The 13,703-nt window shown below is 47.9% G+C and overlaps 1 protein-coding gene across 1 annotated transcript; it reads right to left on the bottom strand.

The window, feature by feature from the left end:
• Nucleotides 1–9,365: 9,365 nt before the first annotated feature.
• LOC119362180 (transcription factor BHLH062-like) lies at nucleotides 9,366–11,595 on the bottom strand. The gene is made up of 5 exons (XM_037627379.1): nucleotides 11,469–11,595; nucleotides 11,240–11,341; nucleotides 10,939–11,057; nucleotides 10,267–10,394; nucleotides 9,366–10,031 (listed from the first exon to the last, which is right to left on the bottom strand). The coding sequence occupies exons 2-5, from the start codon at nucleotides 11,317–11,319 to the stop codon at nucleotides 9,531–9,533; spliced, it is 828 nt and encodes a 275-aa protein (XP_037483276.1). The 5' UTR covers nucleotides 11,320–11,341; nucleotides 11,469–11,595; the 3' UTR covers nucleotides 9,366–9,530.
• Between the last annotated feature and the right edge of the window lie 2,108 nt (nucleotides 11,596–13,703).

The raw sequence follows: 13,703 nt of genomic DNA, 5'->3' as shown, positions 1-13,703 counted from the left end.
ACCAGGAGAAGGACCATGAGGAGCCCGCGTCGTCTCTTCGACGCCTTTGGATCTCGCCGCTGCCCGCGTCGCCATCGTGCCTCCTCGCTGCTGCGAAGGTACAACCCTCGTCGCCCCCCTGCTCCCATCCCTGTACAGCGCGCGCAGCCGCCCGCACTTGTCGTTGCTCGCTGCTGCTTTCACCTGCAGCCGCCGCGCCACCACCGCCTACCTCTCCGTCCGCGCCCGCCGAAACCACTGCCGCTGCTTCTGTTAAACTACTGCTGCCGCTGGACTCTGCTCCCCCGCCCCATGCAAGCCCCATCGCGGCCAGGCTGCGCCCTCCCGCGCCGCTGCCGCCGCTCGCCGGCCGGCTCCCTCGCGTGTGCGCGTACGCCTGGGCCGCGCCCTGCATAATGCTACTGCTGCTTTACTTTCCAGCAATATTCAGTTAACAAGTTTTTTTACAGTAGTCCAGCAATATTCCAGCAGACTATTCTCCAGCGCCTCATACCAAGCAGTAGCACAAACTATGGATGAAATTCATTTGAATTTGTTTGATGCTCTAGTGATTGTGTTTGTGAATCATGGCTCATGAGGGTGCAATGCAACTTAGCTTATGAAAAAAAAGTTTTGATTCTGATTCACATGATTTAGGAAATTATGTGTTAAAATTTCTGTTCATAGCCTCATATGTAAAGTTATCGATGTGGTCCATAAAGCCGAAGTCTCTTTCTTTTGCTGTTGGTTCAGTTCAAGATGCTATCATGTGCTAGATTTGATGAAAAGATTTTAGAAAGTAATAGCGCGCGATCAAACTAGCTATTAGGGTCTTGTTGCATTTCAAGCTGCTGTTGTATACTATTAAAAGTGTTCAACTTCAAACTACACACTTGCATATGAAACTTTACAGGTTGACCTACTACATGGAAGAAACCTTCTGTTCACAACAGCTTCGTGTATCATGTGCTGCTGAAGATGAGTAGTTGTAGGAAGATGATGCATAGTAGTTTTATGTTGTTGTAGTAGTTGTAGGATGTTATTGTAGTTGAAGTTGCAGGAGTAGATAATGGAGTACTGCCAATTTACTGTTAGTAAAGATGTTGAACACACAACTGTTGTTTACTCTAGTGATAGGAGTAGTAGTGGTGGCCATCTAGTTGGACTACTACTGCTAGGACCTGCTCCAGATTTTAGGATTTCTTTTCTTTTAGGATTTATTTTCTTCTAGGACTAAATTGTTGTAGTATGTGTGGTGTCATTAAGTACTCCATTTTAGACACAAAGCACTGTGTTGTGGAGTACCCCAACCAGTTGAGTGGAATATTTCCAGTAGTTAGAATACTTCCATTAGGGCATCTCCATTGCATAGCCGCTTATGTAGGCGCTTAAGGCTTAAAAATAAAACTTTGTCCGCCCTGCATACTTCCATTAGGGCATCTCCATTGCATACTTTGTCTTGCTGATTAGACTACCAAATACTAAAATCTAAGTCAAATCGTTTGCTTACATCTCCCAGGTTACTACATGCTTGTTCTCGTTTAATATTGGTTGATTTCTCAAATATATTCTATGCATGTCTTGTTTTCTGGTTTGATAATGCTTACCTAAGGTTTTTATTATTTTGCTGTTGTGATTGTTTTTTGAGCTCTTTCTTTTTCATTTCTTACTATCCTTATCCTAATTATCTTAAATTGTTATGCTGTGTGTAATAGGATTAGATCTTGGATTTGCTAGTGGACTTTGGGAGTTTCTTAGCCAGCTTGGTGACTCCATATTTTTCACTATTTTAACAAGTCTTTTGTAAGCATTAAACTTTCAACACTACATTTTTATCTTATGTGTACATCTGTTTGCTTCCAATTGCTATATATGTATTGTTGTTACTAAAAATGATGAAGCTCCTGTCAATTGCTATACATATATATGTGTATGATGATCCTCCTTTCCTAAAAGTGAGATTGCCATATGTAGTTCAGAACTGACCTAGCTAAGGTTGTTTTCCTACTGAATGATGATATTTTCCTACTGATTATAATTTGTACCTGTGTACTAGCACTGTGTCATATTCTTCCATTACAAGTAGTACAAGGCTAGTACTAGTAGTGCTACTCTCTTACTGCCAGTGACAGTCTATCGAGGTCATTAACTCCAACTCAAGTGGGCATAATTCTCTGCAGTTGTATAGCACTTGCAGTAGTATGACACTTGCAGTAGTATGGCACTTGCAGTAGTGGTGCCTACGCAAGATACAGTTCAGATTTGATTAGTTTCGTAAATTTGTATGACCACAGATTTGTATAGTTTCAGAGATTTGTATGACCAAAGATACAGTTCAGATTTGATTAGTTCCATAAATTTGTATGACCAAATATATATTTCAGATTTGTATAGTTTCAGAGATTTGTATGACCAAAGATACAGTTCAGATTTGAATTGTTTCAGAAATTTGTATGACCAGAGATACAGTTCAGATTTGAATTGTTTCAGAAATTGGTATGACCAAAGATGCTGTTGTATATAAATGGGTTGATGTAGAACTGTTCTTCATCTTTATAGTGCTGCTGTATAGAAATATGCTGAATTTTCTGCTCTGATTGTTGCTCAAAAAAATTTAGCAAAAAAATGGGGTCCTGGGAGACGCAGTTGCTGCTTGAGGCCCTTGAGAGGCCCTTCGTGTCGTGATGATTTTGCAGGTACCCCGAGAGGCCCTTGAGTTTGCCGGAATGTCGATTAACTTCCATTCCGGCAAATTCGGGTACTCCATATGTCCTATTTCAGCAAAGGTCATGCTGAAATTTTCCGTGAATTTTAGCATGACTTTGCTAAAAATCGGACATATGGGGTACTTGCTACTAATGCATGGGTCGGGGTATCTTAGTACTTAATTAAGTAGGATCAACTGCCCCTTTATTCTTGCTGCATTAAACCATAGGTGGCAATAGAGCCAAGTGATTAGTCCCAACATAGAATTCTCCTTAGCATCGATAAACCCTAGATGATAAACCCAACATAGGTGGCAATAGAGCCAAGTGATATGCAAAGTGATTAGGCCCAACCTAGGGTGCCTCGGCATCGATAAACCCTAAATGATGAAAACTTAACTTAGCATTTAGGGTGCCTCGGCGTCGACAAACCCTAAATGATGAAACCTTGGCTTTTAGGGTGCCTCGGTGTTGATGAGAACCTAAATGATGTACGCTTAGGCTTTTAGGGTGCCTCGGCGTCGACAAACCCTAAATGATAAAAGCTTAGCTTTTAGGATGCCTCGGTGTCGACAAACCCTAAATGATGAGACCATGATCTTGTTCCTTGACAATAACCAACTTCTTGACCAAACTTTTTTCCTATTTAGAGCGAAACATGGCCCACAACAATGAGGCCGGCGGTTCGGGCGGCAAGCAATTCTGGGAGCTATCCCAGGAGTTGGAGGAAGAACCTCACTGCTATGAGGACGCCGCGGAAGACACCGATCCTAACTACACAACCCCTAGTGGCATCGGGGATGACACCACTTATGGTGCCGCCGAGGATGCCACCACTGATGATGGCGGCGCACACACAGATGGCATCCAACCGAAGAGGCAACGGAAGGACCGGCGCCCGAGCGTGCTCGGCACCATCAAGGAGGAATTTACTGAAGTGAACTCCGACGGGCATCCAATGGCGCCCAAAGAATTAGTCAAGGGGTACTCGGTTCAGCTCGGGTGCATTCTCCGGAGCATCGTCTCGATCAACACCGAGAACCTAAGGAAAAAGGACCGAGGGAATTTGCGCAGCCTCCTTTTCACGAAGCTGCACGAACGATACAAGTTCCCCGCTGACTTTGCAAACACATGCCTCTCAGGGAATAAAGTGAACAGTGCCGCCCTTACGAAGATGAGCACGACCCTGTCTACTTGGAGAAGCATGGTGAAGGCAATGATTGAAAAAGGTGATAGTTATGAGAAGATCAAGGCGAAATATCCTTTGATCAGCGAAGATGACTACAAGGAGTTCAAGATCAAGTGCGAGAGCAGCGCAACCTCCGAATCAAGTCAGTGGGGAAAAGAAATGCGAGAGTTGAACTTAGGGGTCCACAACTCGGTCCCGGCGGTTACAGAGTGGCGGAGCCTATATGGGACAAGGAGGACGCGGAGCGTGCCGAGCAAGGCCTACCGCTCCGCTTCGAGAAATACCGTGATAGGCAGACCAGGAACTATGTCAGGGCCCGGTACAAGGAGGACCCGGTAACAAAGGAGCTTACCACGGATCCGAAGATCAGGGCGCTTGAGCTTGTTCTGGTAAGGAATACACCCCCGCGTAATTAGCTCCATATGGTTGCATTCTAATTAATCCCCTATATTTCTAAATGGTTCATGTTCCTTTCGCAGGACACTGAAAGCAGTAGTGCGGGGTCGTCTCAGAGCTCCCCTTTCGACACCCCTTTAAATAGGGCATTTAACGTAACGAAAAACAAGGATAAGCTCAGTAAGCCGTCGTTAGCTGGTCGTGTGGCCGGCAAAGGCTTGTCCACAAAATGGTCATCATACTATACCACTGGTGGGCGAAAGGAGAAAAAGACCAGCTCGGAAAGCCAGTCGCGCGAGGTTGAAGCACTCAAGGCACAAGTGGCGCGGATTCCGGAGATTATCCAAGAGCAAGTGCAAGTACAACTGGGAACGACGCTCACCGCCATGGTGCCTATGTTAATTCAGGGGCTGACGACGTGGATTGTGGGCGGCCAATAGGGGCCTCCCTCGATTCCCAGCTTCACGGCCAGCAATTCGCACAACACGCAGGCGGCGCCATTGGTGTCTCAGGCGGCGCCATTGGTGTCTCCGGCGGAGGCGGTATTCGTGTCTCCGGCGCCGGCACAGGCATTGGAGCTTAACGCACCCGGGTGTACGCCGGCCGGCACCTCGCCAGCAAGCGGCCCCTCCGTCAGTTGCACGCCCGCCGTTGGCGGTGCCTCGACATTAGCCGAGCTCGACGGCATCACGGTAACTAAGCCTCTCGACCGATGACTTCATCTTCTTGCCTTTGACTGGGCATCCCTGGCGCCCTACATGTTTTCGCAGGGCACCGCCGATGTTCCTTGCACTCTCCTGCACTTCATGGGCGGCGAGTTGGTCGATGTCGCCAAGGGCAGAATCGTTCAACCGGGCAACCCTGTGTTCCACGGTAATCCGATGCCACCCATAGTGTATAGGGTTGAACTGGTTCGGGTGCTGCCAGGCTGCGACGAGCTGTTACCTCCGATTCAACCCGCTGGGGCCGACGAAGAAGATGAGATGACCCTCAGCGCCTGCATAAACTGGCCCCTGCTTTGGCTGAAGAGCTAGATTCGTTTGGGGGCGGGGGACACCACCCCACAGACAAGACCGCCAGTCGTGCCGGCGCCAAGCCATGGCAAGAACACCGCAACGCTACCAAACATGCCGGAGATCCCTATGGCACAGGATCCGGACATGCATATGGCACAGGATCCGGATGACGACAACAATGACGACGGTACATTTACCAACGTTGATAAGTACTTTGCTGAACATGGGTACGGTGACGAGTTCTGCGGGCCTCCTTCTCAAGAACCCAACCAAGACGACCGCGATCTAGCTGGTACAGCAGAGAAATCCAATTGCAACAGGCGTCGTCTGGCGTTCAGTTCTCAGGAGACGCCTCCAACTCCCGCCTTCACCGAGCCTCAGATAGCTGAGGTGCGAAATTTTATCAGCCCCAACACGCTCAAGAAGGCGGTCTGTGAGCAGAACTCGGTCCCATTACAGCAGATCAAGAAGAAGGGACGGAAACGAAAGACTAACAAGGGCGCCGGTGCGAGCCAGTCGGCACCGAGTACGATCCGTGCTCAGGACGGGCCACCTTCACCTCAGGATATCTTGAGGAGGGTGCATGTGGCGGGTAGGGCGATGCTACCGACAAATATGCTCAATGCTGCAACCGGTGCTATGCGGAGTCTGCATGACAGTGTTCTTTCTTTGGAGAAGATGCGTCTCTTCCAGAATGATGTGGCATACACCGTTTTCGTGGCCAAGGTGTCAGAGGGCAAGGGCTTTGTGGATGGCGCCATCGGGGGTACGATCGTCCTGCGGTTTGATGACATCTTTGCTATGTTTAATCTTCATCTGCTGCACTACACCTTCGTTCAGCTATTTTCGCTGAGTATGGAGATGCGGATCATTCAAGACAAGACCCCGAATATCGTGATAGTCGAACCCTTCTACATGCGTGCCAAGATCTTGGGCAGCGCTGGGGACCGGCAAGTCGCGAGTTCACACCTCGAAGGCATCATTCTGGCAAACCCAGATAAGGATAACTTCCTCGTGCCTTACTTTCCCGAGTAAGTCATCCCCTCACCGCCCCGTAACATATGATTTCTTAGATTTCGATCGTTCTTTTTTTCTAACATTCCGTGTTCTGTGCAGTGACACATATTGCACACTCATCCTCTTAAGCCCGAAATATTCCACGGCCACGTATTTCGACCCGGACCGTGACTCCAAGATAGACTACACAAATATCAAGAAAGTTCTTGATGATGCTCTCCCCGGCCACACCACATCTGGAGGCACCTTTAAGAGGCCAGTTCGTAGGTACGGCAGACACGTGTTCACCCACAATACGACGTTCCCCTGCATCAAGCAGCCGCCTGGCAGTCAGAAGGATGCCTACTACGCCCTCCATCACATGAGGGCGATCGTACGGGACCATAATCATCTTCTGCTACCAAATAATGTCAAAGATTGGGCCGCAAGCTTGGCGGCAATCCAGGACGCGGACCTCTGACAAGAATTCTTTCGCATCCAATCGGAGTTTGCAGAAATCATCCATCAAGATGTCCTTCGTACCTCGGGGCAGTTCTACCTCAGAGAGCAACCGTCCAACAATGAGATAGACACAACGCTTCAAATGCAGGTTGACAACGCCCGCGACTTCATGACCATCACAAAATACGGCGGCTTCATCCACGCTCCGGTCCCATGAGTCGAGTCGAAAGTAGTGATGCTATTTGTAGTTCTGAAACATCTATTAGCTCATGTTGTAATTAAACTTTAATGAACTTGTATGTCTCTTTGGTTTGGACAATCGTTCAACTTAGATGTAACCGATGCTATTTATTAGTAGGACCATGAATCGTGCTATTAATGTCTTGCTATTCTCTTTCGATCCTTTTGTTGCATACTTATATATTGCTTATGTATTGTCTGTTGTTTGGCTTGTGCATAGAGATGTCGTCGTATGTCGTGTACAAGGGTAAGGTTCCCGGAGTCTACGACGACTGGGAGGAGTGTCGGAGACAGGTTCACCGTTTCGGCGGTAACAGTTACAAAGGGTACAGCACTAGGGCGGAGGCAGAATCTAGATATGCCCGCTATCTAGCGGGAGAGAGGAGGGAGCGTTGGAGGAACCGGGTGAAGACCAGTTTCATCGCGATGATGCTCATCGTGATGACCGCAGCTCTCTTCTATGTGATGGTAGTTTAGATGATCGATATCGACTTGTAATGTGAAGACAAACTCGCTACTCTATCTTCGTTGGGTCTTTTGTATTCGGAGACTAATATGATGAATTGTATTCGGAGACTTACCTTCTATTGTATTCGATGAATCTGCTGTTGCTGTGTGGTGCTGTCTATATTCTGTCAAATAATATATTTTGTAACCAGTGAAAAAATCAGAAAAAAACAAGAAAAACCTAATATTAATACTAATGGCGCATCACCCCACAGTGCGCCATTAGTATGCCAAAGGATACTAATGGCGCATCACCACACAGTGCGCCATTAGTATGCCAAAGGATACTAATGGCGCATTACACCAGAGTGCGCCATTAGTATGCCAGAGCACATGGGTATATATGGCCCCCTGGGAGGCATACTAATGGCGCATGTTTCTCTATACTAATGGCAGATACTAATAGCGCACCAGTGGTGCGTCATTAGTATACCAGATACTAATAGCGCACCAGTGGTGCGTCATTAGTATATAATACTAGTGGCGTGGTACTAGTGGCGCACCAGTAGTGCGCCATTAGTAGGCAAAACTGGTGCGCCACTAGTAGGCATTTTCCTAGTAGTGATAATGTGACCGTTAGGCATTTCGGTGAGACCGACATGTTAACTCGATGGGATCGATATCGTTAGGGTTATGGCATAACGTAATCTCGGTGAGATCGATTACACAAACTCGGTGAGACCGATTTTGGTAATAAGCTAACCAGAGAGTTGGTCAGGCAAACTCGGTGGGACCGATTCACTCATCTTGGTTGGACCGAAACGTTACGAAAGGGAAACAGAGAATTTGCATTGCAATCTCGGTGGGACCGATCGCTCATCTCGGTTTGACCGAAACATTACGAAGGAAAACGGAGAGATTACAACCCCATCTCGGTGAGATCGAGATCCCTATCGGTGGGACCGAAAGACTAGGGTTTCTGGCAGTGGCTATGTCAACTGAACTCGGTGGCGCCGGATAGAAAGTTTCGATGGGACCGAGTTTGACTTTTGGTTTGGGACATATGTGGATGTGAGAAAGTAGTTGAGGGCTTTTGGAGCATATCACTAAGCACTTTGAGCAAGCAAGCCATTAAGCAACACCTCATCCCCTCTTAATAATATTGGCTTTCCTATGGAGTCAATGTGATCTTGGATCACTGAAAGTAAAATGTAGAGTCTTGTGCTTTGAGCTTGAGCCAATCCTTTTGTCCTTAGCATTTGAAGTGTCCACGTTTCTCATCCATGCCATGCCAAACATTGAGCTTTCTTGAAATATTTATCTTGAAATAGTATTAGCTTAATGAGTTATATGTTGTTAGGAATTACCAAAACTACCCGGGATAGTTGCACTTTCAAAAAGCAAAATAATTTCATTTCATTTTTGCCACTCTTAACTTTTGATAATTATCACAATTACCACTCTGAATATTTTGCTTTTGCCACGGGAATGGCAATTGTCATAATTGTCGAAAACTAAGAGTGCCAAAAGTGAAATGTCAAAATCTAGAATGGCATAAGAAAAATTGGCAAAATCTAGAGTGACAAAAATAAATATTTCCCTTAGTCAAACCATGGTTGGGAAACTACCTCGAGGACATTCTTCTCCAAGAATTTGAGAGGCGCATTGCTTTCAGTAAACACAAGTCTCCAAATTCCAAAATGACACTGAAACAGTATGGCTGCAGATTGCTAGCTTCATTTATTTTAAACTCATATATTTAGTCGGCCTATTGACGCTCTACGCAGCCGTTCAGGGAGGAGTCGCCTGCAATTGCCTAAAACCGTCATTACCGAATTTCAGTATGCAATCTCCCACCCATTATCCATGGCTTATTTCCCTAGTTTTGCTTTGCATATATATATACTATGGTGTTAACATAAGTTGAAACACAAATGATGAAGAAAAGGTGCTATTCTGATTCCCATTGGAGTGCCATCTTCTCATCTAACATAACATTCCCAGATCCAAGATGGAGTCTGGTATTTACACGCACATGCTCAGCTGTGTATATCCACTACGCTCAAAGAGAAACTTCCTGACTGGTTGGAACTGATCTACTCAATCTCTAGAAGAGGCAGAGCTACTACCTTCCTTGCTACTGCCGGTTGTGCCACTGCTACATTGTTCATCTTCCATCCTCGGGGGACCCAGGCTTACAGTTACAGGCCACGACGCTGACTCTGTTGGGTACCTTGCCAGCGGCCGCGCGATATGGTTGGCGGCCTCCGGATCTTCTGATGGTTCAAGGCCTTCGATGTCAGACGCCGTGTCTGGGAAGAGCTTAAGTTCCCGTGGTGGTGGTGGTGGTGCATAAGGGTGCTCCAGGATGGTTGTCTGTTGCAGTGGCTGCTGCAAGGGGAATACTGCGCTTGCGATGGTGCTCGGCTGCATTGGCTGATGTGACGGGAAAACTGTGCTCGCAGCGTGAGGCGATCCAGCAGTAGCATGGCCCCAACCTGGGTTGCCTGCAGGACGCGTCGCCAGTTCATTCTGTAGCTCCAGTATTTCGTTGCGGAGCACATCGTTCTCATCCTGCAGCTCATTCCTCTCCATTGTAACCTGTTTGTTGCAGAACGAAGATGGGATAATAAACAACTGCTCGAGTATGTAGGTATCATGTGATAACATGCATTGCAGCAATTCTGGAATGATAATTTTGGCATTAGTCTCTTGCCTAGTTATCCTATACATAAACGAAATAATTGGCAGTCCATAGAGTCATCAGGTACTACCAATTATAAACCATCAAGTTCGGAAAAGAAAGGAAGCAAACACAATTATAAAAGCGACTTACATAATGGGATTCATTCTGCAGGGTGCTATTCTCCTTTCGGAGAGATTCTAATTGCGAAAGCAGATCTCGAAGGATTCGAGTGGTGTCAGTCAATATGCATGCTTTCCCATTGGTCTGCCTGTCTGCTTCTGCAAAATGATGTTGCATTCGATCAGAACAAAATGTTTAACAGCACTAGCAAACTTGAGTGATATCAAAAATCTAAGACCAGTAAGATGCTACTGAGTACTGACAAGCAGGCAAAAAAATCTAAGATCAAACAAGCAGGCAATACACATTCACAGTGCCTCAGGCTGATTTAGGCCGTAAGGTAATGCCGGAGTTGAAGCTTGACAGGTAGTAATAAGTTCATCCACGTTTTCATCAGCATAAACATTCATAGGGTTCTACTACTTCAGTACTATGTGTCATGGATTTCCCTAGTACTACTCAACAGATTGCCCACCGAAGTAGAAGCCCAGTGTTCACCCCAAAACATGACTTGGACATGGATGATAACTACATCATGCAGATTCACATACCCACACGGTCAACTGTAACACCCCAAATAACCACATGGAAAAGAACGACCCCCAAAATTCAGAAACAGGGTCACTGGAGGTCTGGAGCAATGCTAGCTGTGACGTAATCTACGAGGTTAGTCATGGACGCACGCCTACTTAATTAACCCACCTAGCATTTCGCTGAGCTCGCCGAAGAGATCGTTGAGCAGGTCGCGCTTATGCTTCTCCCTCTCGGCCTTGTGGATCATCCTCGGGGCCTTCTTCTTGCACTTGCCGTCAGCGACAGGCCTGCGGATCGAAAGGTGCTACATCAGCAGCAACAATGGAGCACGGGCACAGCCCTCACGCGCGTCCATTTACTCCCGGCGTGCGTTCAGATAATGATGAAAATAAACAGCAGAGGATTCCATTGATTGAATCCCCAAAACAAAACGAGATCTGGAGCCGCTCCAAGAGCAAGAGGCCTTTACCCACGGACGAGCTTCTCGGCGGCGCCGGCGCTGGTGGCCGGGGCGGCGTCCCCCCTCGCGGCGGGCAGCATGGCGACCATGCCTTGCCTGTCCCGCAGACGTCTGGAGGTAGAAACCAAGAAACCGCCGCCGTCAGCCGTAGAAACTAGAGTAGAAACTAGTCCCAATCCAAACCCAAAGAGAAGAGATTGGAGGCAGACGGCGCAGTACCTAGTAGGCTAGTACGTACCTCGAATGGAAAGAGATTGGAGAAAAGGGGGTTGCTGCCGTCGCCCTGCCGCCTCGCTTCTCTGTCCTTGGTCCGCGCAATGGCGGAGAGTCGAGAAGAAGAAGAAGAAGAAAAGGGACGGAGGGGCGCGTGGCCTGCCCGTTCCGTTGCGCTGGCGGTGGCGTGGCGATGAAGCGTGGGCCATGGGGTGTAGGTAGGGAGCCCACGTGTCTGTGGGAATGAGGTCGGGGAGGGAGGGGCAGGGGGGCACGCGAGAGGGATGCGCGTGGCTGGCACCGTGCCGTGCCCCCGCCTGGCGCGTGCCGCTGCGTGGCCTTGTGTTACCCGGCGCTGCCCTCGCGGTGCAGGCGCGAGGCCATGGGCGTTTCTTTCTGGGCCGCGGCCGCACGGGAGGGAAGGGGGCGCGTGGTGCGCGCGTGGCGGGCACGCGGCCTCCGCGGGCTCGGGGTCGGCTCGTGCCACCGCCCGGTCTGCCTCGTGCCACCAGCTGCCCTGCAACCGTGCTTCGTCCTGCCTGATCCAACCCGTGCGATACGGTCGGATAGGACGCGTTTAGTTTTTTTAACACAGTACATACGCAAGCGCTCATGTACACACGCATATATTCACCTCTGTGAACGCGCACACGCACACCCTGTCCCTGTGAGCACCTCCGAAAGACTAAGTCGATATATCATCTTGTTATTTACGAGTGACCGTAGGTACCTCGTCATCGACGGAAACGTCTCCTCACACTGAATGCGCATCCGAAAATTCTGAAATAAATGCGAGTATCAGGACTTGAACCCTGATGGGCTGAAAATATCACAGTCCCTCTAACCATCTAACCACAGGCTGGTCATTTCTATCACTTGGCATCCTCGTTTTGGCTGGGCTCGAGTGAGAAAAAACATGCAAAAAAATGGTAATCATTATCTGCCCATCATTTGATAGCCTGCATGCAGGCTGCTTGCATTAGGGGAGCAATTTTGGCATCGCGTTTGGTGTCCTGCACTGGTTAGTCTGACTGCGCTGATGCAACTATAGTACTATACTATGTTTGGTTGCGTATACCGGACATGATTCAGAGCTAACAGCTACACATAACACATAGAGTTACACTAGAGTGTCTCCACGACTGCGTGGACGGTGGTCGCGACGCCGCGTCCAATACGACGTGCATGGAGCCGTGGGCGAGCGACCCCGTCGGCAGTGCGGCGAACTAGTTGCTAGCGCCGAGGCCGCAAAGAAAGTTCGTGCGGAGTGATGAAAGGAGGACATTGAGGCAGAAAACCATGAAGAAGAAAGTACTGCGCACCATGACGGCGTAAAATGTAGGAGGAAGCGGAGGAGGAGGCCGAAAAGAACGACGTTGGCACGGCACCAATGTAGTAGGACACAAGCAAGGAGGCCAAGAGGAACAATGCCGACGGTGGCTTTAGTGTAGCAGAACGTGGGAGAGAAGACAGGGATGAACGACGACCACATGAGTGTAAACACGCGGGAGAGGAGGTTGAGAGGAACGACGTAGGTGGTGGCGCTATGCAACAACACACGGGAGAGGAGGCCAAGAGGAACGATGTTAACGGTGACACCAGTGTAGCAAGACACGGGAGAGAAGACAGAGATGAATGACCATGTGAAGAACATCAACGAGTGTCACTAAAACAGATTATACATATGCATATGTACATTCCATGAAGAAGAGGTTATATCTACTCGTTTATGATCGCCAAAACAGAAAATGTGCAACATGAAAGTCATGTGAAATTGCAATGAAGCTACTTGCCAAAGAAAATTTCAAATTGTTGACCATGCACTACGAATTTGACAAAATTCGTCTAAAGTAGCTCAAAAAATAAACACGAATTTGAACATTTACAGTTGATGAACTACAAACCGATCGCCTGAATAGAATCATAATATCTATGTGCACCTTTTTCGTCTAGAGTTTATCTCGAATCAAAGCACCGTTTGTATAGATTAGAAGGAATGAAAGAAACAAAATAGAGAAGGAGCTTAACGAAAGTGTGCTTCTGAGCACGAGCACAGGTGCTCCGGTTATCTCACACGTTCTTTCTCTCCTAGATTCACGCACCATGTCGTATTGCTGCCTGTATAAAAATCGGTAATTCCTCCTCCACTGTTGATCTGGCCCACGCATGTCAGGTGAGTTATTGTGCCGGTTGCTGTCAGATGCTTTGTGGCCCAGACGTGCTGTAACTATGTGGGCCGTCTTTTTTTATCACCTGGACC

Source organism: Triticum dicoccoides, chromosome 2B, assembly GCF_002162155.2.
Source record: "Triticum dicoccoides isolate Atlit2015 ecotype Zavitan chromosome 2B, WEW_v2.0, whole genome shotgun sequence".
Taxonomy (NCBI): domain Eukaryota; kingdom Viridiplantae; phylum Streptophyta; class Magnoliopsida; order Poales; family Poaceae; genus Triticum; species Triticum dicoccoides.
The sequence above is the reverse complement of the archived record's forward strand: the minus strand, read 5'-3'. Positions and strand labels throughout refer to the sequence as shown.